Raw genomic sequence first — 27,596 nt, forward strand, 5'->3', positions numbered from 1 at the left:
AATGAACTAAATAATAAAAAATCTAGTGAACATAGGCTCAGATTTTAAAACTGTCTGTGGTTAAATGATATAAGGCCTTAATTAAAACCCCAAAAAGGATTGTTTTTCTTAATTTATATGCTGCCCACACTTGTCTTTCTTTTCAAAAGCAAGAATATAAACTACATTAATAATTGCAATAGCTGCAATATTAAATATTAATTTGATTTGATGAATTGTAACCAGGTTGACAATGGTGTAGATATTATAGTGCTTGTGTCTTGAACTAATATTCAGATTTGTGCTTATACTTAGCAGTGACATTTCTGTTCACCCATAGTATAAATGAAGATTAAGCTGGCTTTAGTCTAAATATGGCATAACCTCCATAAAAAAGTTGATCCCTCACTGAACTGCTTCTTCATTTCACATCAGTCTTTTAGTGCCACTTAAACTGTCAGCTGATGTAATAGTCCAATATCAATAAAACAATCCAATTTTGTACTGCCCTGATTTCCCATACTAGCTAAGAATTTGATGCTTCCATGGCCTTTTGTTTTTCATCTTTTCATAATTCTGTTCATTGAAAGAAATTTACTTATAGCTAACTGTACTAAGCAAGGCCCAAACGAAACTCACACACTTCTAAAATACTGCAATCGACACTAAAATGTAGCTGTTAAAATATTCATGGGGTGCGATTCTCCGCCCCCCACGCCGGGTGGGAGTATAACGGGAGGGCCTCCCGACATTTTTCACGCCCTCCCCCTATTCTCCCCCCCCCCCCCCCACGCCCGACCCACGCCACGAATCGCCGCTCGCCATTTTTTACGAGCGGCCAGGCCTTCACGCCCGTTTCAATACGGCAGCAAACACACCTGCTTGCTGCCGTCATGAAACAGGCGCCAGATGCCCGTTTGGGGCACCTGGGGGCCCGATTGGCATGGCAGTACCACGGCCATCCCAAGGGGGGCATAGGCCCGTGATCGGTGCCCACTGATCGCGGGCCGTGCGTCCGTAACGGATGCACTCTTTTCCCTCCGCCGCCCCGCAAGTTCAAGCCGCCACGTCTTGCGGGGCGGCTGAGGGAAAAACCGCCAACTGCGCATGCACGGGTTGGCGATGTCCAAGTGTCAGCCGGCGTGACGCTTGACATGCGGCCTTGACGACCGTCGTCAAGGCCACGCCGCCGTGATGCACGGGGCCGCACTCCTAGCCCCGCCCGGGGGGGGAGAATCGGCCCCGGAAGTGGGCGTGAAGGCTGCCGTGGGTCACGGCCTGTCCCACGGCAGCCTTTACGATTCTCCGCATTTGCGGAGAATCTCGCCCCATGGACTTTGATATCTTTTTTGTGGTAACTTGAGACCGCAGAGGAGGTCGTCGAATATGTTGTTTAAAAGACGAAACTTTATATATATAAATAAGTAACAAAGTTTAACAATAATTCAGCAGAACAGTAGTAACTGTATTAACTATGAAAGCAGGAGCACTCGTAAAACAGGTCTTCCTTACAGGTCACCCTCTTGCAGACTGAAAAACGCGCCAAAGCTTGCACATGCTCAAAACCCTCAACCAACGCCAGAGAAACAATTACATCGGAGAAAGGCTTGTAACTCTGAACTCAAAATGACACGATGGAACACTTCTCCACCCTTAATTTCCAAACCCCCATCAGGACACAATTACCAACGAAAGTAATGGCCGTGATCTACAGACTGCATTATGCCCAAAAGGCAGTGCGCACAACACAGCCGATAGATGCCGGGAGATCCCTCTTCCGGGAACTACCCGGTTCACCATGCCTTGCGAGGTCGAACACAATCTCGTGAGACGTTGCAATGTGAATCCTACCCATTGTGGGCGGATTCACAAATCTGCATATTAGAGCGAGACAGCTAGTCTCACTCTAATATCCATAACCACAATCTAACCAATGTGTTGCGATCGATCCCTTTTGTTTGGCGATCTCGGGTGAGCGCTATTCAGTGCTGGTCACCAAAAATGGGGAACAGATGGAACGGCACTTGTGGGGTCTCCCAAGGGATAGGAGGGCCCGAGATGCTTGACCATTGGGCAGGATAGCACCCTGGTATTGCCGATGCCACCCAAACACCTTGGCACTGCCAGTCTGGCACCCTGGCAGTTCCACCTGGATGTCAGCCTGGCACTGCCCAGGTGACACTGCTAGCTGACAGGGATACTGTCAGGGTTCCAGGCTGGAAGTGCCAAGATGCGAAGCTGGCATTTTTTCCATGATGGGGATCGGGCCTGATGGTGCCCTGTGGGGGTGCAGGGGGGGGGGGGGGCTTGAGTACCCCCTGAAAGGTGAGTTGGGGCTTTTGGGGGGGGGGGGGGGGGGGGTCAGGGGTCGCGTCAGCGGAGTCGAGAGATCGAGAGGCCATTTAGAACTGGCATCCCGATCTCCTTTCGCACTGAGGAGTTCCGACGGGCGGAGCTCCTCAGTGCAGAAAACGGGACTCAGTGCAGTATCATCAGAGAGTTTCCCGCTGAGGCCCCGGATCTACCTGAATGTGAACAGAGTCTCGTTCGATAGCATGGGGTTTCTCTGCACTCCGAACGCTGGAAGGCAGCTGGCTAAACAGGATTTTCCCTTGTTCCCCAGATTCATATTAGGCAAAACATATGACACTTGCAGACTGAAAAACCCACCTAAGCCTGCACATGCTCAAACCCCTGAACAGATGCCAGAGAATCAATTACATAGGAGAAAGGCTGATAACACTCTGTACTCAAAATGACACTCGGTAAAATTTTTAATCGAAGTCAATAAACTGAACTGTTGCAAATTCATTGTCTACAATACACGAGACCAGTTTTAGCCACTGCAGTTTTTGAACCCAGATATATTCAGTGGACGAATAATGCAAAGTTTATTTTGATACATGTTTCGATGTTTACCTTGTGGTACACATGTAACCACAGCACAAAACCAATACAAATTGAACTCTTCAAGTCTTTGGATTGATAATTGAAAATCTAAAGAAACAGGAAATATAAGGTTGGAGTTTATCCATCTATTAAAAGGGCTAACCAGACCTACGTTTCCACAAAAGCTACAGAATCGTCACTCTCCTTTTCGCAGAGCAACATCCTCCTGTTTCCAAAGGCACCTCCTCAAACGCGAGACCTGGCCCTTATCTGGAGCTGCTATGTTACTTTCAGAGGGGATTCTTTCTAGTCTGTGGTTCGGAGTCACTGATCTGTATCAAGACTAGAAGTTCTCACTTACACCCCTGGAGTAAATTAGCACCACGGTGCATGCCAGTGAGATCATCATTAGATGTTTGGAACAGCAATGAGTTCCTGCAGAAACCCCGTGGGGCAATTCATTTGCCCTCAGAGAGAATAAAAATCATGACGATTTTGAAACTTTGGTTGCAATGTGTCAGACGTCGTACTGTTTGAATTTCCATTCTCCACGAGTGTTATTTCTTGTCTCAACAAGTACCAGCAATCGACTTTCAGGTTAAAAATAGAACACAAAACAAAATTGGAGACACTTAATATGACATGGAAAACTGATGTGGTGGAACAAATTGAAGATGAAAAATTAGGTACAACCATTGAAGCGGAGTCACTGTTGAGGGAAACTTGGCAGCCAATTTGCACGCTGCAAGGTTCCAGAAACAACAGGGTGATAATGATCAGATAGATATGAGTGGGGCTTGAACCCATATACAATAACTCAGGTGGAAGTGCAGGGCCACAGTTGACACCTAAATATCGTCATATTTCTCACACACTGACAAAATGAACCATCAGCTGGCTTCGGAAGTTATCATAGAATAGAATTTACAGTACGGAAGGAGGCCATTCAGCCCATCGAGTTTGCACCTTGGAAAGAGTATCCTATTTAAACCCACACCTGCACCCGATCCCTTTAACCCAGTAACCCCACCTAATCTCTTTGGACACTAAGGGGCAATTTAGCGCGGCCAATCCACCTATTCTGCACATCTTTGGACTGTGGGAGGAAGCTGGAGCGCCCGGAGGAAACCCACGCAGACACGGAGAGAACGTGTAGACTCGGCACAGACAGTGACCTAAGCCGTGAATTGAACTTGGGACCCTGGAGCTGTGAAGCAACAGTGCTAACCACTGTGCTACTGTGCCGCCCGTGTTATACCAATTTTTTCTTACTTCAGCCCCAAATTAATTATTTTCTGGTCTATGTTTTTACAGGTTAATTAATTCCATTAAACTGAGTGACCTGAACCGGCTGTCTTGGAAATACAAAAATAATTGTCTTTGGTTCAGATAAAAATTGTATTGCTGCTTACATGTTGCATGTTTTGGTAGGAATAACAGCAAACGGGATTATTATTTAAATGATAAAATATTAAAGCATGCCGCTGTGCAGAGAGACCTGGGTGTGCTAGTGCATGAGTCACAGAAAGTTGATTTACAGGTGCAACAGGTGATTAAGAAGGCAAATGGAATTTTGTCCTTCATTGCTAGAGGGATGGAGTTTAAGACTGGGGGGGAGGTTATGCTGCAATTGTATAAGGTGTTAGTGAGGCCACACCTGGAGTATTGTGTTCAGTTTTGGTCTCCTTACTTGAGAAAGGACGTACTGGCACTGGAGGGTGTGCAGAGGAGATTCACTAGGTTAATCCCAGAGCTGAAGGAGTTGGATTACGAGGAGAGGTTGAGTAGACTGGGACTGTACTCGTTGGAATTTAGAAGGATGAGGGGGGGATCTTATAGAAACATATAAAATTATGAAGGGAATAGATAGGATAGATGCGGGCAGGTTGTTTCCACTGGCGGGTGAAAGCAGAACTAGGGGGCATAGCCTAAAAATAAGGGGAAGTAGATTTAGGACTGAGTTTAGGAGGAACGTCTTCACCCAAAGGGTTGTGAATCTATGGAATTCCTTGCCCAGTGATCAGTTGAGGCTCCTTCATTAAATGTTTTTAAGGTAAAGATAGATTTTTTTTGAAGAATAAAGGGATTAAGGGTTATGGTGTTCGGGCCGGAAAGTGGAGCTGAGCCCACAAAAGATCAGCCATGATCTCATTGAATGGTGGAGCAGGCGTGAGGGGCCAGATGGCCTACTCCTGCTCCTAGTTCTTATTAAGATTAAATTTCAACAAGCATCAATCTCTGAATTAAATCTAGATTTAAAAATGAATGGAAATTAAGAAACAATGTTGTTAATTTGACTAGCCAGTTTGCATGTTTAAACTGTCAGATTATGTTAAATCTTTTTTTTTGAATAATTTTTATTCAAAAATTTTGTATTTATGTAACAACGAACAGCAATAAAATGCCAACAATAACAATAACAGTCATAAACATTCGCCCAACCTCAATCTCCCCGAACACCTGGTGCACCTGTCCTCACCCTCAAAGAACCTACTCATCCGAGTCAGAGACATATGGGCCCGATGCAGCACCTTAAATTGGATGAGACTAAGCCTCGCACATGAAGAGGAAGAGTTAACCCTCTCCAAGGCACCCGCCCAAGTCCCATCCTCTATCTGCTCCCCTAGTTCCCCCTCCCATTTAGCCTTCAGCTCCTCCACTGACGACTCTTCCACCTCCTGCATTACCTTATAAATGTCAGACACCTTCCCCTCTCCGACCCACACCCCCGAAAGCACTCTGTCCATCGCCCCTCGCGAGGGCAGCAAAGGAAATTCCTCCACCTGTCGCCTAGCAAATGCCTTTACCTGCAAGTACCTGAACATGTTCCCTTGGGGGAGCCCAAATTTATCTTCCAATTCCCCCAGGCCCGCAAACCTCCCGTCAATAAACAGATCCCTCAATTTACTGTTGCTCACCCTATACCACCCCCTAAATCCCCCATCAGTGTTCCCCGGGATGAACCGATGATTTCCACCTAATGGTTTGTACCTCTACAAGACGCCATCTCCATTCTTTTCCACGCCCCCCCTCCCCCCCAACACCCGTTTACGCACCATTGACACACTGGCCGCCCAATAGTACCCAAAAAAGGTTGGGCAGCGCCAGCCCGCCTCTATCACTCCCTCGCTCCAGGAAAACCCTCTTCACTCTCGGAGTCCCATGCGCCCACACAAAGCTGAAAATACTGCTAGTCACCCTCCTAAAGAAGGCCCTGGGGTCGAAGATGGGCAAGCACTGAAAGAGGAACAAGAACCTCGGAAGCACCGTCATTTTGACAGACTGCAACCTCCCCGCCAACGACAATGGCAACATGTCCCACCTGTTGAACTCCTCTTCCATCTGATCCACAAGCCTGGTGAAATTACGCTTGTGAAGAGTCCCCCAGTCCCTGGCCACCTGCACCCCCAGGTACCTAAAACTCTCCCCTGCTCTCTTAAGCGGGAGCCTACCAATTCCCTCCTCCTGGTCCCCAGGGTGCACCACAACACCTCACTCTTGCCTAGATTTAGTTTATAGCCTGAAAAGGTCCCAAACTCAACTAGCAGCTCCATCACCCCCGGCATCCCTCCCACTGGGTCCGCCACATACAGCAGCAGGTCATCGGCATACAACGACACCCTTTGTTCCTCCCCACCCCGCACCAAACCCCTCCACCTTCCTGAATCCCTCAACGCCATCGCCAACGGTTCGATTGCCAATGCAAACAACAAGGGGGACAGGGGGCAACCCTGCCTGGTCCCTCGGTAAAGCCGGAAGTACACCGGCCTCCTCCCATTCGTGGCCACACACGCCATCGGGGCCTCATACAGTAGCCTCACCCATCTAATAAACCCTTCACCAAATCCAAACCTCCCCAACACCTCCCTTAAGTACCCCCACTCCACTCTATCGAAGGCCTTCTCCGCATCCAGCGACACCACTATCTCAGCCTCCCCCTCAATCGCCAGCATCATGATGACATTCAACAACCTCCGCACATTTGTGTTCAGCTGCCTTCCCTTAACAAAACCTGTCTGGTCCTCATGTACAACCCCTGGCACACAGTCCTCTATCCTGGTGGCCAGGATTTTTGCCAGAACCTTGGCATCCACATTAAGGAGAGATATGGGCCTGTACGAACCACACTGCTGGGGGTCCTTGTCCCTCTTTAAGATTAAAGAAATCAGCGCCCGAGACATCGTCGGGGGCAAAGTCCCCCCCTCCCATGCCTCATTAAGTGTCCGCACCAACAGGGGGCCCACTAGGTCCACAAACTTTTTATAAAACTCCACCGGGAACCCATCCGGTCCCGGAGCCTTCCCTGACAGCATCTGCCCGATCCCCTTAACCAGCTCCTCCAGGATCTTCCCCTCCAGTCTATCCCTCTCACTCCTCTCCCTGTGTGCCCGGAAGGATATTAGCTCCCCACGAATCACTGCCTTCAGGGCTTCCCAGACCATCCCCACCCGGACCTCCCCCGTATCATTCGCCTAGAGGTACCCCTCAATACTTGCCCGGACCCTCCTGCACACCTCCTCCTCCGCCAACAACCCCACATCCAACCGCCACAACGGGTGCTGGTCCCGCACCTCCCCCATCTCCAAATCCATCCAATGCGGAGTGTGGTCGGAGATTACAATGGCCGAATATTCGATCACCTCCACTCTCGGAATCAGTCCCCTACTCACCACGAAGAAGTCTATCCGAGAATAAACCCTATGTACATGGGAGAAAAAGGAATACTCCCGTGCCCTCGGCCTCACAAACCTCCATGGATCCACCCCTCCCATCTGGTCCATAAACCCCCTCAGCACCTTGCCCGCCGTCGGCCTCCTACCCGATCTTGAACTGGACCAATCCAGTGAAGGATCCAACACCGTATTGAAGTTCCCACCCATAATCAGACTTCCCGCCTCTAGATCCGGGACACGTCCAAGCATACGCCTCATAAAGCCCGCATCATCCCAATTTGGGGCATACACATTAACAAGTACCACCTTCTCTCCCTGTAGCCTGCCCCTTACCATAACAAACCTACCCCCCTTATCCGCCACCACCTCAGATGCCACAAACGACACATTTTTCCCCACCAGAATCGCCCCCCCCCCCCCGGTTTTTCACATCCAACCCGGAGTGGAAATCCTGCCCCACCCACCCCTTCCTCAGACGGACCTGGTCCGCCACCTCCAGGTGGGCCTCCTGAAGCATTGCCACATCTGCCTTTAGCCCCCTCAGATGAGCAAGTACCCTAGACCGCTTCACCGGCCCATTCAGTCCTCTCATATTCCAGGTGACCAACCGGATCAGAGGGCATCTCGCCCCCCTCCCCCGCCGACTAGCCATAGCCCGTCGACTGCCCGCCCCAGGCCAGCACCCCCCGCCCGACCCAGTCCCCACGGCGACAGAACCTCACCTCTGTCCCCCCGGCCCACACCAGCTCCTTCCTGACCCTGCCAGCAGCAACCCGGTATTCCCCCCCCCCAGGCTAGAAACCCTCCTAGCCGCGAACCGTCCTCCATTGTACTTCCGTGGGTCCGCGAACTTCTGCTGACCCCGGAAACTCCAGCCAAAACCCGACCCCTCCCAAAGTGGGATTGTCCCCCCTCCTGTCACTCCTCAAGGCACCGCTCCAGCGCGGGAAGGAGCCAGTAAAAGCCCCCCCCCCCCGCCATCTCCACCCCTCCAGCCCCGCAACGCGGGAAACCAGAGGAAAGCCTGTGCTTTCGCACTGCCCCACCACACCCTTCTGGCACAGCTCCCAAATACCAGCCCCACCCCATACCCCCAACCCCATAAAAAATACAACAAACCCCCAACCCCCCCCCCGCAAAGTACAAATCTCAAACCATGCCCCCCAAAGAAAACAGAACAAAACCCAAATAAATAACCATATAACAATTACAAAAGTACAGAAAAAACACAGCAACAGCAGAAACTAGCAATAAAACATTACAACCGACCCCGCAACCCCCAACCCCTAGTTCGTGATTATGTATAACTTAATTATTAAACAAGTAAAAATGAGGGGCGGGATTCTCCCAGCCTGGGGCCGGGATGGAGAATGCCTGCGAGTGGGCCACGCCGCCCCGACACTGGCATGCGGAGAAGCGGCACCATTGGCTCCGGCGTGGTTGGCGCGGTGCCGGTCGTGGGCTGCTCTACGCGGCCGGCCTGGCGATTCTTCGGCCCGGTTGGGCCAAGCAGCCGTAAGAAAAGAGCCGAGTCCCGCCGGCGCCGGTCTAACGTGCTCTGGGCCGATGGGACCTCGCCGTGGCAGGGTCAGGTGGCAGCCTGTGGGAGGGGGGGAGGGGGGGGCGGGGAGGGGGGAGCCGACTACGGGGGGGGGTGGGGGGTTGGGGCTCGATCAATGTGGCCTGGCCCGCAACCGGGGCCCACCAATCGGTGGGCCGGTCTCTGTGGCTGGGGGCCTCCTTTCCTATGCACCGGCCCCTGTTGTCCTGCGCCATGTTGCATCGGGGCCGGCGCATTGAAGGAGGCCACTGTGCATGCACATGTTGACGCCGGCGCCACTGTATATTCCTCTTTGGCGCCGGCGCAACTGCGGATGCGCGGATGCCACGGCGCACAGTTCGCGCCAGGATCAGCAGCTGGAGCGGCGCGAAACGCTCCAGTGCCGTGCTGGCCTCCTGTAGGCGCCAGAATTAGTCGTGAGAGTGGCCCATTCACGCCGTCGTAAAACACGACGGCGTTTACGACTGCATGGACACTTTGCTGCGGGATTGGAGAATCCCCCCCCCACAAGCCAAGCTGTTCCAGTACAGATACAACACTGGCATCTACCCGGCAATGTGGAAAATTGCTCAGGTGTGTCCTGTGCACAAGAAACAGGACAAATCCAGGCTGGTCATTAACACCCCATGATCAGCAGTGTGATGGAAGGAGTCATCAACGGTGCTATCAAGCGGAACTCAGCAGAACCTGCCCACGGACACTCAGATGGGTTTCGCCAGGGTCACTCAGCTCCTGACCTCATTACAGTCTTGGTTCAAATATGGACAAAAGGGCAGCATTTGACCGAGTATGGCATCAATGAACCCTAGCTAAACTGGAGTCAGTGGGAATCAGGGGGGGGGGGGGAACTCTCCATTGGTTGGAGTCATACCTGGCACAAAGGAAGATGATTGTGGTGGTTGGAGGTCAATCATCTCAGCTCCAGGACGTCACTGAAGGAGTTCCTCAGGGTAGTGTCCTAGGCCCAATCCTCTTCAGCTGCTTCATCAATGACATCCCTTCCATCAAAAGGTCAGAAGTTGGGATGTTTGTGGATGACTGCACAAAGTTCAGCACCATTAGCGGCTCCTCAGATAATGAAGCAGTCCATGTCAAAATGCAGCAAATAATTCTGCAGATTCACTACCTTCTGAGAGAAGAAATCCCTCCTCTCCTCTGCCTTAAGTGGGTGATTCCTTACTCTGAGATTATACCCTCTGGTCCTAGACTATCCCAGAAGAGGACGCATGCTCTCAGCATCTGCATCAAGCCCTCTAAGAGTCCTATTAGTCTCAAGAAGTTTGCCTCTCGTTCTTTTAAACTTCAGTGAGTACAGGTCCAACCTCTTAACCCCTCTTCATAATTCAGTCTCACCGTCAACACTATGGCCGCGATTCTTCGGCCTCGTTATGCTCTTTCTCAAGCGAAACAAGGCCGGTGAATAGCGGGAGGGGCCAAATAATTTGCAATGCAACCGGCCCGCTCCAATAGGTGAAATCAGGATCTCGTGGCACCACCATGCCAACCCTTGGTTCGGGTGTACCCGTACCTGGGGCAACCCGTGTCCCTACCTGTCTGCTCCACCGACCAGTCATAACCCCCACCGACTGCCAAGGCCTCTAGCCATGTGGCTGAAGGCTATTGCTAGGGAATTGGCAATCGTGGTTAAGTGAGCACTTTACACATCCCATGTGGGTAGGCAGGCCACGTAGCATGTGGAAGTCATTGCCTAGCATCGCAATCGCACCTTGATGCCTGCGTCTCAATGTCTGTACACGGGACTGTCAGGCAGCATCTTTCAAATTAACCAAGGTACTTAGAACATGAACATATTGAAGTGCTCAGTCGTACAGATTTTAATAAACACACACATAAGCATCAATATTATATATGTCCCAAATAACGATAATTACAGGTACAATGCTTTCAACTCTACAGAACTCATTGCTGATGGTCACTAAATGTTTTCTCTTTGTGTTCAACGTCAGTCTTCTCAAACGAATTCCTCATGTTAATGTGGTGTGTATTAATGACGTCTCTGGTCAACTCGACTCACTTGTTGTGGGTATGCTCCTGGCTGAAGCAGCCAATCCTGCCAACATATTTAAGGCTAGACTCATCGCATACAGAGCCAGAAACATCACACAAAGGTTTAAATGGCAACATATTAAACAAATGATGAGGGATGCTGATAACATGTTGTCCATTGACGACAAACACTTTAAGCAGACGGTGCTGTATGAAATATACTGGAGCAGCTGTGATAGCAGGTGCTTACATTCTGTTTACAGTTAGTGCTGAAAAGTCATTTTAAGTACCCACAGCATATTGTGTGATATTTATTTATTAGATTTGCTGTTGTGTTTCTAATCCCTAATGGGTGGCAATGACACCTGAATATTTGAAAAACTGAAAACATACTATTTTGTTGCCACTGCTTCTGTCAACATTAGCAGGGAGGACGAGAGTCTGACAGCACAGGGCACTTTAAGATCCAGAAAATATTGGTTGATATTGAGCTGTGACTTTATTAACTGCCTCTAAGAGATTAATTTGAATCAGTGCTGTCGATCTCAGTTAAGGGAAAAACAGAGCAATTAAACTGATCATTTGGAGTCTCCAACAGTGAAGGTGATTGCAGAAACCACTGAGGATTTTGTGATTTTGCCAGAACAAATATGTCAGCTTCATGGTGGCATCCCAATTTTTGTTAAAAGTGCATTATTCCAGGATACCAATAGGTTCTCACCTCTTTTCTGAGTGTCTCTATCCCCTGCTGGTTGTATAATAAGAACCACAGGAAACGTATCTGCCTAACATTCACAAACACTATTTAACAAATCAAGCTGAACCATTGCACCCGGTAGGTGGTCGCTAATTACTTATTGGTGTGGCGTAATTTTGCAGTAAAACTGTTGAATATTCAGCAAAACAGAACATGAACAGAAATTTGCATTTCTTCTTGGCAGAAAGCTATTTGAAGTCAAAGAAACATACTCAAAGCATTATTTTGATTAATACGGAGACTAATTATTTTAATCTTTCATAGGTAACACTGGCAAGCCCAACATCTGTTGCCTGTCTCTAATTGCCCTTGAACTAAGTGGGTTGCCACATCATTTCAGGGGCAATTAAGAGTCAACCACATTGCTGTGGATCTGGAGTCAGATGTAGACCCGCCCAGGCAAGGATGGCAGATTTCTTTCCCTAAAAGACACAGGAGAACCAAATTTTTTTTTTAAAACAACAATTGACAATCATTGCCACCTTTACTGAGACTAGCTTTTCAATTCCAGATCATTAATTGAATTTAAATTCCACCAGCTGCCACAGTGATATTTGAACCCTTGCCTCCAGAACATTAGACTGTGGGTCTCTGGATTACTAGTCTAGTGATGTTGCCACTGCTCGATCATGTCCCTCTATCCCTTGTGTGTCTCAGCATGGTTGCTCCAGCCCTGTCGTAAACCTCACCGACGTAACTTGGGGGTATGATACAGTGGGGAAGCGCGCTAATGAGATTTAAATGAAGTGTCCGACCTTCCTGACAGGCACCTCAATTACATCAATGGCAGGGCACGGGGCCGATCGCGTCATAAGATTCTAATTTTTGGCCTCTCACAAGATTTTTTGCCCACGTCCCCATTTGTCCCCATTCTGAGCATGCTATTAATATGAAAAGATTCTCTCGGGGTTTATCCATTCACTTGCCGGAATCTTCCAGGGCCACCCCCATCTGCTGGTTTTCCCACTACAGAGGCGATCACCATTGGTTGCTGTTGGGATCTTCTGGTCCCGTCCAGGTCAATGGCAATTTTCATGGTTTGCCCATCCCACCAACAGGGCTGCCGTGGCGGGGCCAACTTTGTTGAGTGGGGGGGGGGGGGGGGGGGGGGGGGGGCGTTTCCTGCCCATTATATACTGAAAAATCCACACGTGTTTTATGTTCTTGCCACTCTCACTGAGCATATTTCTTCTTTGCTATTAGCCTGGGAGAATGTTACCAGTGGGGTTCCACAGATTTCTCTTTGGAAAAACCCTTTTGTTTAAATCTTCATAAATGATCTGGAGCTACAAGTCCCGAGAAGAATTGTTACATATACAGTGAGGTTGGTACACTCCAAACCCGAACAGGATAAGCTAATGGGGGGTTTGAATAAACTTCGGATTTGGGCAAAGGGCTTGCAGATGAAATTCAAAATAGAGAAATATTTCACCTGGAGACAAGAAAATCCAGCACTGTTACTTCAGTGCAAAAGAAAACAATGTGCAAGGAAAAGAAAAGCAATCTGAGCGGGGAGGAATCTGATTGATAGATTTTCAAGAATGCCGGGTGGCAGTGAGTTAAGCAAATCAGATGTTGGGATACATTGAAGTTTAATATTACAATGCCTTATTTAAGGGTCTACGGATGAATCTTATCCAGAGATTTTTTTTTAATGGAATGTGTGTGTCACTGGCTGGGCCAACATTTATTGCCCATGCCTAACTGCCCCCTTTAGGGAGCAGTTCAGAGTCAACAACGTTGCTGTGGATTTGGAGTCACGTATAGGCCACACCAGGCAACGATGGCAGATTTCCTTTCCTAAATGACACTTGCGAACCAGATACCTTTTTTACAACAATCAACTGGTGTTTTTATTGATTTAAAATTTCACCATCTGCCATGGTGGGATTTGAAACAAAGCCACCACCCCTTCATTTATCTTGAACTGGCATGGTTGATCAGTAACCGTGCTGGCAATTGTTTGATTTGTATCTCAACTTAATTCTACATTATTTCTATTCTTACATTATAATATAGTGACATAGGACATAGGCATATAGAAGCAGAAGTAGACTATTCAGCCATTCAATACAATCATGCCGATCATCTATTTCAATGCCCTTTTCCCACACTATCCCCATACAGAATCATAGAATTCCTACAGTGGAGAAGGAGGCCATTTGGCCCATCGAGTTTGCAGCAACCCTTCAATAGAGCAGTCTACCCATGTCCACCACCCCGACCACCCCACTCTATCCCTGTTACCCCATAACCTAATCTGCACATCCCTGCACACTGAGGCCCAATTCATCATGGCCAATCCACCTAACCTGCACATCTTTGAACTGTGGAAGGAAATTGGAGCACCTGGAGTAAACCCACGCAGACCACAGGGAGAACGTATGAACTCCACACATACAGTGATCCAAGGCCGGAATTGAACCCAGGTCCCTGGCGCTGAGGCAGTAGTGCTAGCATCCCTTTATGTCATTGGTGTTTAGAAATCTGTCAATCTCTGATTCAAACACACTCAATGATAGAGCTTCTACAGCCCTCTGGGATGGAAAATCCCAAAGATTCACAACAGTAAAGAAAATGCCACACCTCAGTCTCAGATGGCTCCCCCCCCCCCCCCCCCCCCCCCCCCCCCCGCTAATTTGAATTTATATTGCCTTGTTCTAGACTCCTCAATCAAGAGAAAGAACTTGGGTTGGATTCTCCGTAGCATGATGTTGGAATTGTGTTCGACGATCGGGCGGAGAATGGATTTTCACACCATAATCAGGGCCGGTGCTGGTTTGATGCCAGTCTGCCGTGCCTCGCCCCCTTCCGATGGGTTGTGTTCCCAACGTCACAGGACAGGTGTGGTCCCAACCATATGGGAACCTGGCATGACGGCTGCGGACTATGTCCAATGCTGCCACACTCAGCCGGGAACCGTGCCGGCCTTCTGAAAGGGCCGGTGGGGGGGGGGGGGGGGGGGGGGGGGGGTGGGCTGTGGGGTCACGGGTTGGGGGTTGGGGTCGCACACGACCGGCGCCATGTTGTATAGTGCAGGTCATTAGCCATGTGCATGCACGGCCCGGGACCCAGCCATTCTCCGCCCGTTTTTGGCGCAGACGGCGGTGGTTTCATTCGGCACTAGTGCTAGCCCCTCACCGGTGCCAGAATTGGTGGAAAGTGGCACGGCGATTTTTCGGTTGTAAAAGACCACATGTGCTTCGCTGGTGCTGGCACTTAGCCACTGAAACAGAGAATCTAGCCCATTATCTGCATCTATCCTGTCCATCCCTTTAAGTATTTTGTAGGTTTCAATGAGATCACTTTAGTAAGGCTCGGGGAGCCCAAAGTGAGTAAAAGTAAACAACATTTATTTTACAACAGTTATGTACATGGGCGCCATTAGAACCTCACCGGGTACTTTCCAGACAGTCGGTTCCCGGTTGGCCATTCTTTTGTACATACTTATACTCCTCTGCATGGAGAACACAATCATCCCCAAACCATGGGTTGGATTCTCCCTTCTAGGGACTAAGTCCCCATGCCCGCCGGAAGACGGGCGGGAATCACTCTGGACCTTTTCCGAGAAAGTCCGGGGTGATTCTCTGTCCTCAAGGGAGCCTGTAGGGCCCTGACGTGTGTCCTGCAACTTTGGCTGCTGGCAGGGCCTTGCAGTTACGCCCACGTGCGTCACGCATGCGCACGCCGGCGGCCACGCATGAGCACAGCAGCCGACCGCAGGTCTGCTCATGCGCGCAGCAGCCACCGCGCAACATGGCGGCGCTCTATAGGGGGCCGGCGTGGAGGAACATAGGACCCACTGGAATGAGTGCACCCGTCGATTGAGACGCAACAATCGCGGGCCTGGCCACTGTGGATCCTCCCACCCCCCACCAGGACGGACCTCGCAGCCAGACGGCGAAGTCACGCTGGGTGGGACCACATGTGAACCATGCCAGTGGAACTCGGCGGGCACTTGGCCCGTCGAGCGCAGAGAATCGCCACGGGGGGCGCTTTCAACGGCCCCGACTGGCAGTGATTCTACAGTCGCCGGAGAGTCACATGCCGGCGTGGGAGCCTATTTTGGGTAATTCTCTGCCCCCACATCGAGCGTGATTTTGGCGCGGAGTTGGAGAATCCCGCCCCATATGTCCTGTGCTGGTTATTATATTACTCCCCCAAAGTCCAAAGACCCTCTTGAAGGAAGATGAGGAGGAGAAGACGACAAAGTCGCAAAATTCGGTGACAAAGGAGAAGAAACCAGTGCAGCACTTGCAGCAGTCGGGTGACAAAGACGTTTTGGCTCTGGCAGATCGCCTTCGAGCGGATGAGTAAGATTGGCTGGCATGTACCTCGCTGGTGAACAACATTTACGGCAGGAATGCTTCAGCGGACAATCAGCCAAAGCCAGTGGAACCACGCTATCAGTGCAGAGATCCCAGACGTTTTTGTCTCCAGGAGAGGATGCCGCCCAGGATGGGCCAGGGCCGTCGGCTGGAAAACCTTTGGGAAAATAGACATGTGGTCAGTGGGAGGGATGGATCAGCCAGTAAGGCAATAACAAGTCATGTTTGACAGGTCCTCTGGGTGGAGCCCCTTGGTTCCTCACCTCTGCGGCTTCCGCCAGCTTCCGCATGGGTGACCGATCTGTCTTTGGCCATCCCGGTCAGCTCCAGGACACGCTCCTCAAAGCTAGTGAGGATTCTCAAGTCTGGCTCCCTCCACCAGTCTGGGCCCTCTCCTGACGGTTATGGGAGAGCTATTCCTGAGGACAAGAAGGAGGGGATCGTTAGCCATACACGTGATTCACATTGGTGGGGGTTTTGTGAGGGAATATTTGGGGGGGGGATTGAAGGGGGAGGGGCTGGATGAAGGGTTGGGGGGGGGGGGGTAGCATGGGTGTCTACTTACTAATGCTGCCCGGTGTCGGTCGTTGACCTTCATTCAGCTCTGAAGGCCAGTCCTCATGGTCACACTTCCCAAGCTGACAGCTGCTACCACTTCATTCCAGGCAGCACTAGCTCCAGGACCCTTGGGGGAACAGGACACCTCTCCTGGTTTCCACCGTGTCTAGAAGCCTCCCCTTGTTAGTGGGGGGGGGGGGGGGGGGGTGGCTGCTGACGAGTGGGGTCCCGGTGATTCAGCTGGCGAACCTTCATTTGCGATGAGAAGCCCATGAAACCTCATTAAGTGGACCAATTAATGTTGAATTGCTTGCCGGCCTTGCCCCTATAAGAGAGCCCCCTATCTGAAACCCCCCCATTACAGAGACCCCCCCATCATAGACTGCCTCATAAGAGACACACCCACCAGTGACTTCCCATAAGAGGGGAACCCCCATGAGAGACACCTGTCGGGAAGCCCCCATTATAAAGACCCCGACCAGGAACACCCCCCATTACAAAGACCCCAGCCAGGAAGCCCCCCATTACAGAGACCAATGCCTGAAAGTCCCCAATTATAGAGAACCCTGCCTGGAAGCTAAAGAGTAGTCCAGACAGAGAGGGGTGTGGGGTTGTAGGAGGGGTTGGGTCAACCTTGTACTGTGGAGGGGGGGGGGGAGGTGGGATGACAGAAAATCCCGTGGGAGGGGGGCGGAAATGGGTTGCGGGGAAGAGGGCCTAGCTGCCGGAACTCGCTATCAGGCCACCCACTCAAAACAGTGGCCTGATAGCGGGATTCATGACAGACTGCTTCGGAATCCCTACCATGTATAAATTTGCATGGCGAGGGATAGTGAATCGCTCCTGAGTTTTAGTCTCTCAGATGGAAAATTCAGGCCTTAATCTTTTAATTACACTGAGTTGAGAAGCAGTCGGCTTCAAGATCTCAGTCATTTTGCCAAGTACATCTTAATGTTTAAGATTCACAGGCTGATGAACATCTGAAGAGCCTCTGAGGTCATTTTTCAATCAGTGTTGAGAATGGAACAATTTCTAACTGAGCTGACGGTTTTCAATAATTCTTCAACTGTATAACAGTATCAGGCTGTCAAGGGAACTGTTAATTCAGTCGCTTCCTAATGTGAAACTTTTGATAAATTGAACTGTCCGTCTCATTAAAGGAGAAAGGTACCATTGTATATTTTAAATAAATACCTAACAAACCAATTTTGGGGTGGGTGGCGAGTGGGAGGATGCTCATTTTTAAGTTGCTGCAGTTCAGTAACTGCACAGGGATGATACATCCATAAATTAAATGAATGATGAGTGTTAATAAAGCAGAGTAAGATTTCTTGGTTAAAATTCTTCTCTTCCTGATTGCGAACCACATTTAAGAAATGTTCGAATCGCCAGTGAATTTGGGACAGTTGGTTCACTTTTTATCATATATATTCCATTATGTATTTTTTTTGTTTTTTGACAATTTGTTAAGCAGGGTATTTGGTTTTCAGTTTATTGGCTCTTTTAAATTGCTTCTACGGATAAAACCTATACAAAAGCACAGCAAAATATTATGGTGCTCCCTTCAGTTTTGCAGAGTCTTCACCAGTATGTCTGTCAAAATATTCTGCCAGAACTGGCTTGTGTCCACAATCTTTCTGTAGACATAGGACTGGAAATTTGGTTTTGTAGTCCAGGGATTTGCAGTGCTTATTCTGTATCCAGAAAAACATCCACTCTGCACACGCACACAATTTTGTTGCAGGCTGCCATTTTGGTAAGAGGCATCCTTTACCCATATTAGAAATAGGCTTTATGCAAACACTACCCCCTCTTGCAACCTAGGCTGTGCCTGAAGTATCCAGCATCAGTGCTGATTATCTCGGGTGAAACAAAGTAGCTGCTTCTGATATCTCCAACCTTATATCCAACTCTGACCTCAAAGTCCTCTGATCTCCTCCTCGCCCGTCCGCTTGGTTTCACTGTGAAAGCTAGCCAACAATACTGCAGACCGCTGCGACCTTCACCCAACTTAACTGCACATTGGCACATTTACCTGTCTAGGCTGAACCTTCTGCATGACAATGAGTCTCAAAATGCTGAGCTCCTCAGGCCTTCGTGTTGGAGAACGGGCTATGAGAACTTTGCGGGTGAGGTGCTCAAAGCACTGAATTTTTAGGCAATTAGATTATTGATGGGATGATGTTATTTCTCCAAAACCTCATCATTCTGCTATACTTTCCTCCTCATCAGAAGGAATGCATACATATAATAGCAGTGAATCAAGGCAGATGATAAGAGTTTATTGCAGAAACCATAGATGTTGGTTGATAATTTTGCAATTTATTGATCTACTTGCAGACTCTTCTGATCTGCAGGCAACTTCCTAGCATGGGGGTAATTTTTTTATTAGTGTTCAACATGGGGTTTCCCTGTATATAACTTTCATGGAATAACCAGAGGAGGATGGTAGGGAGGTTCAATTGATAAGGCTTACAGGAGAAGGCTGTGGACATTATTTAGCGACCCTACTACTCCTTCTGTTGTCTGCATCTGGTGATGTGCATATGAGGCTGCATTTCATTTTAAAAAGGCAGTGGTGGTTGTTGTTGTCCGACATGCAGTCATTGCTCCCCATTTTGATTGCATTTACAGTTCTTTTGAAAATAGCCATTACAGAATCAGAGCCCAGCTTGGAGAGGGTACTTTCGTCCTGCTTCGGTTCAGCAACACATAGATCGCAAATCCTATGTAGTGTCACTCTTGATTCACCAATTGATTCGGGGGGAAGAAACTCTGGCCTTGGGTGTAATCAGGCATGCACAGGTTAAGATGAGAACAAGGCAGGAGGCAGGCATAGAATGGATTCTGTCCGGTAGGAACCTGAACTAATGCTACTGGTATCAGTATAGTAATGCACTCTTTTAAAAAGAGAAAGGATAAGTAACGTAATAAAAAGATGAGGAATAATGCAGTTCAATTTTTTTTAGATTAGTTCATTTAATGAAAGTCTTAAAATAATAATGTGCAAATTTGCATATGCATGCATGTTTATAAAATCCAGTTGCAATTTTGTTTTGTGTTGGATAATTAAACATCTCTGCCCTCACTCAAAGCAATTTGATGGAATTAAATAGAAAAAGTTATCACTGGCTTTTGCATGCTGGAATCATTTGTCTGTTACTATTATCCAAAAAAATGTCTAAAATAATATTTGTTGTTTTCTCCCCAGGTTATTACCCTGGAAGGATGGGTGGATATCATGTATTATGTTATGGATGCACATTCTTTTTACAATTTTATATATTTTATACTGCTTATAATAGTAAGTATGTGTGATTTAAGAGCTTAAAAGTCTACATTTGCTTTAAAGGTGAATATTTGTATATTGTATATTTTCTAAAATATTATTTATTGGGGTGAACTTTTAGATTTTTATTACACATGGACAAAATAATGAAACAAAATTATTTTGTTTATTATTACTGGATATATTAGACATTTTATGTGATTCACAAACTATAATAGCATGGAATAAAATAGGTTAGATGATGTACCTGAAGAGAATTTATATTTTAAGAATATAGAATTTTAATCTGCAATGGCCTCTTTAACACAAAGTCCCTTTTAAGCACATGAGAGGACGGTGGACAAAAACACTGTCCATTCTGAACTCCAAGTGAATTTTATGGATGTGTCCTTGAATTCCCCCCAGATGATTGTCACATGAAAGTTTCCAAACTCCACTCCCAAAAATACACTTTGAAATCTTCTCTCATAAGTATGTTTTCCCGCAACTGTTTGCATTGCAAAATCCAGACCTGTATTTCCAAATTACACTTTTAAACAAAACTTCCGCTCTACTTTTAACAGCAAATCCAGTCCAGGATTTTACGCCACCCTCTTTCGGGTTTCCTTTGTCTTAACTGTTTTTACACAAACTCTGCGATCTAGCCACCGATTTCCAGTTATTTCAACTCCCATGCCACAGGCTGTAGTGAAATCTCATGAACCTAAAAATCACTTCAGATATCTTTCTGGCATCCCAGCCTTCTTCTCAGCTCGATCTGACTTTTCTGAACAGTTCTCTGTTCTAGTATCTTGGACCTCAGATTTATTGGAAACTTGTCTTCATTTCCCCAATTTACTTAACTCTCTGCTCTTCAGACCTCTGCATTTTGTTATGGCTTTTCTTGTGGCAAAACTGAGAGAGATGTTCCCCCTCTAGCCTTCTACTGTAAACCCACTGCTTCTAACAGAGCTGTGAGAGCTACCTTCTCTCACTACCTATCTCCAGCTGTAATCAATTTAGCTGTACTAAAACTTAAAAGCTTCTCTACCTTATAAGGCCTCAGTTGCTAAGCAATCACTGTGGGTTTATTTATTCATCTCACTGTAGCCCTCTTTAAGCACAATAGAAACAGAGTTGGAACTTAACCAACCCCCACACAAACAAACACCTTTGCCCGGCATGAATCTAACTATAGGTTTTACCCTTCCAGGCACAGAAACATTAAATTAAACCCACATAAAACTACATCTTGAGTGGGAATCTCTGGTTGTTTGCTGGCAGCGCAGCACTGCTCATGAGTTCCCCAGAGCCATGGGGTGGCTTCAATGGAAATGCCATTGACAAGCTTCGGGAGTAGAGAGTCGCGCCACCAGCAAACGGCGTGCCAAAATTCTCCGTCTTCTGCAGCGGTAGCGGGATGGACTTGCAACAAGGAATCCCTGCTCTTATTTCTAATATTTACCAATACAAATAAAAATCCCTTAAAACAGGGCAGCACGGTAGCACAGTGGTCAGCGCTGCTGTCTCATGACGCTAAGGTCCCAGGTTCGATCCTGGCTCTGGGTCAGTGTCCATGTGGAGTTTGCACATTCACCCCGTGTTTGCGGGGTTTCGTCCCCACACCCCAAAAATGTGTAGGGTAAGGGGATTGGCCACGCTAAATTGCATCTTAATTGGAAAAAAAATTAATTGGATACTCTAAAATAAAATTAAAAATCCCTTAAAACAACCTTTGTTTTCCTAACACAGCGTAACTAGAGCCCATTACTGCATCTATTTAATTCATTCACCAGCTCATATACAGCCATTTCAATAGATTGGATATGCTGCCAGGGGCAGCACTGAGAGAAAGTCCGAGCACTGCTCAGCACAAGCAGGATCAGGTGGAAGAGAAATTGCAGGAAGCCTTTTCTCAAGGATGAGGTCACCTTGCACCCTAGTTGTTGAGGTCAGGCCTAAACCTCAAGGGAAGAACACATTTTGAAGATGAGAGGTTTTACGATCATTGGAGGATTACCAGAGGAGTGCTGCAGCAATGTGAATGGAATGCTAAGTGCCATGCAGAATCTGCAGACCACCTTGGATAGAATGTCAATTCCAGAACCATCTGCAATGCATTGCTCAAACAGCTGCCATTCAGGTCTTGGCTGCAGCATTGGACACAATGACTTGATGAGCTTGCTTGGCAATGGCAGACTACCAAGATGTCATTGATGCCTCAAAGGCTCTGCAGCTGAAGATTAGAATGAACAGTTATATGGAGGCTTCAACTATGGTTTCAAAGTAAGTATGCTTGGCAGAGATGTTTCTCTTTTGTAGCAGCAGTTCCACATGAATCCTCCATCCATCACGCACAATGACTGTCCAAGAAACAGAAGTCAGACTGGACCCAACCATCCTGATAACACGATGAGACTTCACAGCATGTGGATGGGCCATCTGTGATCCATGCTTAATAAGATTGAGGCCAGAACCATGTACTGGAGACATTCTTGACAGTGGGAATTCACTTAGAAAGCACACTAGAATAAGCAGACTTTCCTGAAATGCCATCTTAAAAGGGCAACACCATAGTGATAAGCAGCAAACAGATAGGAGCACAATCTGCCCCGAACTCACATTTATTAATGAAATATGTGGACAGATGCATCAAGCATTTATCTCCAGGTGAATTACATTACCATGTACCCCTTTCACATCCTACCACCTGAAAAAGACCTTCAGAAAATTAAGGAATTATGTTGTTCCAGCACAGAATGGAGACAATGGGTTAGCAACAATTTTTGTGTGTGTTTGATCAGGAAAATTCACCCTGTGTAGCCTTAATGTGGAAATTTCTTTTGCGGCTTATTGAGGAAAGAATTGTTCTTTGGACAGTATCTTAGATCTTGGACACACTCTCACAACCATTAGGGATATATATTTTAATAAATTACCTGGTTCAACATTTTCCATTAAATTAGATTACTGATATGAGGCAACTCAGAGATATTCAGGGCACGGGTTAACGGAAATGAAACAGTCCTGTGTCGACTGCATTTAGCCAGGTGTTTCCCGATGCTGGCAGTGGTGAAAACGATACAGCTGATAAATGGCACTGTGCTTCATTTCAGGTCCTCTGCGAGGAACGCCCAGCCAAGGCTGCATTTCGTCCCATTTCCTGCACTAATTAGCTCCGTTTACCAGTTCAGGAGAGATTGGGGCACCATTTGTAAATGGTGCCACAATCTCCAGACCACCCACCGTGGCTTCTGAACTCCCCCAATGCCCCAACTGTCCTAAAAGGTGATCATCAAGCACCCCACACCATAAGGACAGGGCAGCCCTGGGCCTGATCCCCAGTGCAGGCATGATGCCACCTGGGTACCTTGACACTGCCAATCTTGCAGTGCCCCTGCTAGGCTGGAAGTGCCAGGGTGGCACCTGGGTGTCACTGCCAGTATGCATGGCAGGCAGTGCCATAGTACCTGGGTGGCATCGGGGTGCTAGGTTATCACCCTGCCTGGAGCCCGACCACCCAGGGGCCTCCAATCACCTGGGAGATGCCCCCAACTGCCAGTAGGTCTGGTCCACATTGGTGGACACCAGTGCTAAACATCACTCACTTGGGGTCTACGAGGTGAGGCCATTCGATCCCCCACCTTGGGTAACTCTGGCAATAGTATATTCAAGTGAGCCTGACTGTTCATTCGAATGTGCAAATCTGGGTCCCGCCCATTGTGGGCAGGATCCAGATCACAACATCTCGCTGGATCCCATTAGATCTCACGAGGCATATCGGGCTCGGTAAATCTCGCGAGTGACTTCTCGTGAAATTTACTGCCCATTTGATTGTGCCCTCAGTCTCCCTTGAATATGAGCTGAGTTCCATTCTTACTGGTTTGGTTCCAACAAAACAAAATTCGTTAATGAATGCAATTAGAGTGAAAACGTACTATTGCCAGCTTAGGAAATTAATATCTTTGCTGTCTTTGTGAATACAAAACTGATTTTGTGTATTTATGTCTTTAAAAATATTCTTTAGGTTGGTTCATTCTTCATGATTAACCTGTGCCTGGTTGTCATAGCAACTCAGTTTTCAGAAACAAAGCAACGTGAAAACCAATTGATGCAGGAGCAGCGAGCCCGCTTCCTTTCAAATGATAGCACAATTGCCAGTTTCTCTGAGCCTGGAAGTCTCTACGACGAGCTTCTGAAATACATTTGCCATCTCTTTAGGAAAATGAAGCGGCGGATATTGCGCCTTTACAACAGCTGGCAAAATAAACAACGAAAGAAGGTCACCCCAAACAGCTCAAATGTTCAGGAGAGGAAATGGCGGAATAAGGGACGTGTAAGGTCAATTCATCATTTAATTCACCACCATCATCATCATCATCACCATCATTATCATATCAGCAATGGTAGTTCAAGGGCACAGCAGGGCAGTCCGGAACTTTGTGATCTGGAGATGAAATCATTACGAGCTGGCAGTAAGCTCATGCTTCCTTCATCTTCACTAAACCACCAGAATCCTTCTTCAGGTGCCGAATCAGTTCACAGTATTTACCATGCCGACTGCCACTTTGAAAGCCCACAGATGACATGCAAGTCTTCCAATGCAGCTAATGCTAAGCTAATGGCTGGCCTTACACATCATGGGGGCATGAACTATCCAACAATAGTTCCATCTGTGTCTAGTAGAAGCAGCTGCACACCAAAACTAAAAGGCAAGAGAAGCAGTAATACACCCATCACTATGGGCAAAGGGAACCCTAACATGAACTTGGCAGATTCCTATGGCAAACTGCATCATTTTGTGGGAGAACATGGTAAGAAATGTCACTGTTATTTTGAGGCAATTGTTTAGTAATCACTTAAAAATTAATACAAATGGGTTAAAATCTTAATGAGGAAGCCACTCATTTTTTGCCAATGCACTGATGTTTAAAAGGTATTAAGCAGGATAAATGCGAAGATTAAGAATAATGCATACCTGATGTGGTGGAGTGCGAGAGAAAACCTGAAGTTACTCACAACTATAGACAAGACTATAGTTTTATTATAGTATATAACATATAACATTTGTTACAGTATATAACATTTTTATTGAATGGTCAGTAAATGTTTTGCTGTGTATAGGTGTTTAATTAAGAAGTCTTACAACACAAGGTTAAAGTCCAACAGGTTTGTTTCGAGTCACTAGCTTTCGGGCACTGCATCTCCCTCAGGTGAATGAAGAGGTAGGTTCCCGAAACATATATATAGACAAAGTCAAAGATGCAAGACGATACTTTGAATGCGAGTCTTTTAACTCTTTACAGGTCCAAATGGAGCAACTGGAGAGAGTGATACTGAGAGGGATAACGGAGCAACTGGAGAGAGTAATACTGAGAGGGATAACCGAGCAACTGGAGAGAGTGATATTGAGAGGGATGCTGTGATTATCCCTCTCTCCAGTTGCAGAATCATTCCGGTTATCAATTTAAAATAATACTCAACCTGTTTTCCCGAGGTAAAGAAGAACAACACAAACCAATATCGCCCAAATCACACCTTGCGTTATGGGGGATTATTTCTTTTTGTGAAACTGGGATTTAACTTGTCAGCAATCTGGATGGAGAGCTGCTATAGCTCCCAGAATCTTCAAAAATACAAACACTGAAGCTTAGATTGGGTGTCAGGTTTGGAGTTGAATATAATTAAAATTAAATTAGCTGATCCTGATGTAAACTACCTGCCAAACATCGAACCAAACATAAAACAGAGAGGACCAGTATCAGGCTAAGCTGGAAATACACTTCTATTGACTAAGGGAAACATGGCTGAATCGAGGCCAAAGATTATTAAGAATTGTATGATAATTACAACATGAAACCAATGTCTGTGTTATGATTACAACTATTGTATATATGGAGGATGAATACCATGTGCTCTGTCCACATTTCCCTTTAATTTGAAATTAAATGAAATGAAAATCACTTATTGTCACAAGTAGGCTTCAAATGAAGTTACTGTGAAAAGCCCCTAGTCGCCATATTCCAGCGCCTGTTTGGGAAGGCTGGTACGGGTATTGAACCATGCTGCAGGTCTGCCTTGGTCTGCTTTCAAAGTTAGCGATTTAGCCCTGTGCTAAACCAGACCCTTTCCTTCAACCAACGATTTTTATCTGTCAACCTACGCTGTGCTACAGTCACTAATTTGGCGAGTGCATTCCACAACCTCAAACACAACTGTTAAAACCAATCTCCCCAACTCTCTGATTAACAGCCTTTTTCCACCTACCCTTTAATATTTCCTCATTTTATATACCTTTATCAAATTATTCCTTAACCTCCAAAGGACAATGATGGTGTACAATACTTTATAAAGTACCTCCCAGAAAATCTGGGTGTTACCATTTTTAAAGTGTACCCTGCCTAATAGATCCCAAAAGTAATGCACAGAAAAGTGAGGCACACTTATACCTTCGACCTGACAACAAACATTTGCAGTCAAGATTAAATTTACTCAATCTACCTTCAAGGAACTTGCAGCTGTCATTTTACAGAGAGATATCTTCAACCTGAATAAATAAGTTGATGCAACTCCTGCAGCAGCATCTTCAAAATTTTTATATTTGTGTGGAGCAAATATTCTTGTCCACTTGCTGCCATTTTCCCATTTTACCACACTGTCCCATGCGACCACACAGTCATAGAATTCCTCCAGTGCTGGAGGAGGCCATTTGGTCCATCCAGTCTGCACCAACACCCCAAAAGAGAAGTCCACCCAGGCCCACTCCCCCACCCCATCCCCATAACCCCACCTAACCTGCACATCTTTGGGCACTAAGGGGAAATTTAGCCAATCCACCTAACCTGCGCTGTGGGAGGAAACCGGAGCACTCGGAGGGAACCCACACAGACACTGGGAGGAAGTACAAACTCCACACAGTCACCGAAGGCCAGAATTGAATCTGGGTCCATGGCGCTGTGGATAGCAGTGCTAACCACCATGCCACCCTATCCCCATATCTAGACAGGTTTTCCAAATTTCATCCAGAAGCCACCCTATCTGCGAAATTTTCCCCTGTACCTCTATTCAAATTCAGCATTTTTCTGTGCTGGAACCACAGAACTAGAACTCTGGGTCAGCTCAACTATATTTCTACCATTGTCGCAGTATCAGAACTGTTCTCTCTATGACTCACAATTCCTTTGAAACTTATTTGGCTTCAAACAAACAGGCCAAAGTTCCACAGCAATTAATATTTAAATTCACAATTAAAGTTAATTGGAGTCCTCCTGTATATCCCTAGGATCAGTACTCAAATCTAAGGTGTTTTTTTAAGAATAACCTCTCATAAGTCTTACAAGAAAATACAACCAAAAATCGATTTTTACAAAGCATCAGGAGTGGTTTGCTGTATAATTTACTTTTTACAAATATTAGAATTTGCTAATTTTTTTACATAATCTGGGTGGAGAAACTACTAATAGTTTTATGCATGCCTCTTAACTTCAGTAATGAATAAATTGCCATCTTGTTTCAGGTTGGTGCTAAATTGTGAAAAGTTATTTACACCATTCTTCCAGCATCAAAAAGATCATAC

At 47.0% G+C, this 27,596-nt stretch overlaps 1 protein-coding gene across 4 annotated transcripts in view; it reads left to right on the plus strand.

The window, feature by feature from the left end:
* Nucleotides 1-27,596, plus strand: part of cacna1ha (calcium channel, voltage-dependent, T type, alpha 1H subunit a) — an 806,165-nt gene that overhangs the window by 511,776 nt on the left and 266,793 nt on the right. For all 4 annotated transcript variants that reach the window (XM_038819421.1, XM_038819419.1, XM_038819420.1 and 1 more), the window contains 2 exons: nt 19,964-20,056; nt 24,048-24,834. In XM_038819421.1, the coding sequence (XP_038675349.1) occupies nt 19,964-20,056; nt 24,048-24,834 (880 nt within the window). The remainder of the gene's footprint in view (nt 1-19,963; nt 20,057-24,047; nt 24,835-27,596) is intronic.

This window comes from Scyliorhinus canicula, chromosome 15 (genome assembly GCF_902713615.1).
Source record: "Scyliorhinus canicula chromosome 15, sScyCan1.1, whole genome shotgun sequence".
Classification (NCBI taxonomy): Eukaryota; Metazoa; Chordata; class Chondrichthyes; order Carcharhiniformes; family Scyliorhinidae; genus Scyliorhinus; species Scyliorhinus canicula.